This window comes from Nicotiana attenuata, chromosome 6 (genome assembly GCF_001879085.1).
Source record: "Nicotiana attenuata strain UT chromosome 6, NIATTr2, whole genome shotgun sequence".
Lineage (NCBI taxonomy): Eukaryota > Viridiplantae > Streptophyta > Magnoliopsida > Solanales > Solanaceae > Nicotiana > Nicotiana attenuata.
Genome location: NC_031994.1, coordinates 62,650,817 through 62,654,456, shown reverse-complemented (window position 1 = coordinate 62,654,456; position 3,640 = coordinate 62,650,817). Strand labels below are relative to the sequence as shown.

General features: G+C 39.5%; 1 protein-coding gene across 1 annotated transcript; it reads left to right on the top strand.

The window, feature by feature from the left end:
• LOC109227893 lies at positions 2,020–2,577 on the top strand. Its single transcript, XM_019393086.1, has one exon. The coding sequence runs from the start codon at positions 2,020–2,022 to the stop codon at positions 2,575–2,577; it is 558 nt and encodes a 185-aa protein (XP_019248631.1).

Below are 3,640 nucleotides of genomic sequence, written 5' to 3'. Positions count from 1 at the left end.
CAAAATTGCGAAGGGTGAAATTTATATGTTCTGACCCAGCAAAACCACATCTGCGGTCCAATTATCGCACCTGCGGACCCGCACCTGCGGTCCCAGGTGCGCATCTGTGGATTCCACTTATCCGTCCAGCCACCGCACCTGCGATTGTAAACTCGCACCTGCGCCATCGCAGGCGCGCCCAAAGTTCCGCTTTTGGAGTTCCAGCCTTTCCCTCTCTTGGCCGCATCTGCGACTTCACTTCCGCTTCTTCGGGCTCGCACCTTTAGTCCCCGAGCCGCAGGTGCGGTTATGACAGAAAACTCAGCAGCATTGGCTGCAAATTCACAACTCCAAACTTCCCGTCAACCATCCGAAATCATCCCGAGGCCCTCAGGACCTCAACCAAATGCACGAACAAGTCATATACCACCATCCAAACTTATACCAATCTTCAAAATACCTCAAACAACATCGAATTAACCAAATAACATCTGATTCAAGCCTAAGGTTCCAAAAATCTTCCGAATTCCTCTTTTGATCATAAAGTCTATCAAACCTCGTCCGAATGACGTGGAATTTTGCACACACGTCACAAGTGGCACAACGGACCTACTCCAACTTCCGAAATTTCATTCTGACCCCTATATCCAAATCTCACCTATCAACCGGAAAATGCCAAAATTCCAATTTCGCCAATTCAAGCCTAAATTTACTCCGGACCTCCAAAACACATTCCTATCACGCTCCTAAGTCCCAAATCACCTAACGGAGCTAACCAAATCATAAAATTTTAATCCGAGGTCATATACTAACAAGTCAAAACTTGATCAAACCTTTCAAATTTTAATCTTCAAACTAAGAATTGTTTCTCCCAAATTCATTTGAATTATCCTGAAAACCAAAACCGACGATTTACATAAATCAAAATACATCACACGGGGCTAATCATGCCCGAGAACTGACGAGCGAACCCATTGTTATAAATTTATAATGGTGGCTGTGCTCCTGGCGTGCATACTCTAAATGTGGGACTTGCGAATTGCACCACATAAGAACTATTGAGGGCACTATAAAAAAGAATTCGTGTTTAATTGAACGATATTAGCAGCTTGACTTTGGGTTGAGTCGTAGAGATTATGGAAAAAGAATTAAGCATTCGAACTGCTGAATTGTTGAAAGAATATCTAACAAATTGTGATACTTTTTTGGAAAAAAAGTTTTGATAAACAAAACAGAAAAAAATTAAATGAAAAGAAAAAAGTATATGAAAATATAAACAACAAGAAGAAAATCCATAATTGGTATAATTGCTACATGTAAGGCATTTATAGTAAGACTCCAATTTAAGACATTAAACTATGTGTTAGCATTTCAACAGTTTTCAAAAGCATCTGGGTTGATAGCAAATAGAGAAAAAAGCTCTATCATTTTTGGAGTTAAAGAAGAGCAGCAGCAGCAGATATTAGATGAACTGGGATTTGTAAAGGGAGAGTTACCAGTGAAGTATCTAGGAGTTCCTCTGAGTACTAAGAGACTATCCTTAATACAATGCCAACCCTTAATAGAGAAAATGCTAGGAATAATACAATCTTGGACAACAAAATTTCTGTCCTATGAAGGCACACTCCAGCTAATCAGAAGTGTATTGTTCTCTATACAGATATATTGGTCACAGATATTTTACCTTCCAAAGAAGTTGATCCACAAGATTGAACAGGTCTGTAGAACTTTCCTATGGACTGGGGGGATTGAAGAGTCTAGGAAAGCACTAGTGGCCTGGGAAACATTGTGCAAGCCTAAGGCAGCTGGTGGATTGAACCTACTGAATGTTGAAGCCTGGAACAAAGCTGCCATCTGTAAACTGATGTGGAACTTAAACAAAAAGATAGGCTATGGGTGCAGGGGGTGTATGTGTATTACAAGAAGTAGATAGCAGGATGGAGTATTGAGGCTAAACAAGCTTCCTGGATAATTCAGAAGATTCTCAAAGCTAGACAATACTTTGAGGAAGCTGGATACAATGAAGCTGATATGGAAAAAATGGAAAGTTTTTCAGTGAAGAAATTTTACACAAAACTGAGAGGAAGCTTTGAACAAGTGACATGGAGGAAACTTATGCAAAGCAATCTGGGAGCCCCAAAGTGGAAATTTATTGTCTACCTAGCTGTTCAAAGGAAGCTAATGACTAAAGATAGATTGAGAGGACTGGGATACGTGGAAGAGGTCACATGTGACCTATGCAACAAAGAAGAGGAGTCTATTGATCACCTATTCTTTTCATGTTCCTACACTTCACAAGTATGGACAATGCTGTTGCAATGGCAGGGGATCTATAGAAAGGCACTACAATGGAATGAAGAACTCAACTGGACAATCAAGTACTGCAAAGGAAGGAGCATTAAAGCTGAACTATATCGACTAATACTTGCAGGTGCAGTATATCATGTCTGGCAGGAAAGAAATAACATAATTTTCAGAGGAGTGAAGCAATCCATTCAGGAACTTGTACGAGATATAGTCCAAGCAATACATGGAAGAGGAAGATGTGTACAGCGACTCCATACTAGATTAGATGAGATGAACTACTATCCTACTTAATTGTATGTAATAGGTAGAAAGAAATGTAGAGTAAAGAAAGTAGAAGATAGAGTTGAGAAGTGTAAACAGCTATGATCTTGTATTTTTTTGTTTGACATGAAATGAAATTAATAAACAAAAAAAATATAAAAATTATTCAATTCATTCAATATTACTAATATTAGCCAAATATTTCTAATATTAGCCAATTAGCTCTTTATAGCCAAAACAAGGTCAAATTTTTATTTTTTTTGAGTGGGGGGTTATTAGAATAATTTTGGTACATCTTATAGAGTTTGAATATTAATTTTGGGATGATTTGGCGGAGTTTGAGGTGGTTTGAATTGAAACTCGTGGTAAAAAATAAAACATGAAAAAAAATTATATGTGTATAACATATGTACCATATTTGTATCAAATGTGTATCACATGTATATCCATGTATACATATGTGTGATACATGCGTGATACATGTTTGGTACATGTGTTGTAGAAATATTTTTTGAACTCGATTTTAACTACGAATTTTGATACCAAAGCTGTCCAAATCGCCTTTAATCTTCCTCAAAATTTGTATATTGACTCATTTATATTGTATGCGGCGAAAATCAGAGGACTTAATTTCTCGCTATCAAGTCATATCGGAAGAATGCCTCGAGACCTCGAGGACGTGGAGCCACGACCGAGTCCCCTCCCTCGGGGCTCGCCGAGGCCCGACTCGGAGAAGACGGAGGTCGAGGCCGGAACAGAAGGGGAAGCTCCCAAGGCACGCGGCTAAGTCTGATAAAGCCGGCCTATCCAGGGCCTACGCCGAAGCGTCGCGTCTAGCCGTCCCATCTCCATACTTTGTAATTAATGCTCATGTACTATAGTCGGGTTCCCTCCCCTATATAAAGGGAACCCACATTACCTTGTAAGGGGCTGATGTTGCTCCAACTATTTTCTCCACAAGATCAATAATCTCTCTCTCTCTCTCTCTCTCTCTCTCTCTCTCTCTCTCTCTCTTTTCTTCCTAACTTGCTAGTTCTCACTGGCCCAAGGCCACTTTAATATTTATCGCTTTCTTACTTGTTCTTCATTCTAT

Bases quoted from the DNA above. Each gene is read 5' to 3' on its own strand.
- LOC109227893 (XM_019393086.1), top strand. From the start codon at position 2,020: ATGGAAAGTTTTTCAGTGAAGAAATTTTACACAAAACTGAGAGGAAGC.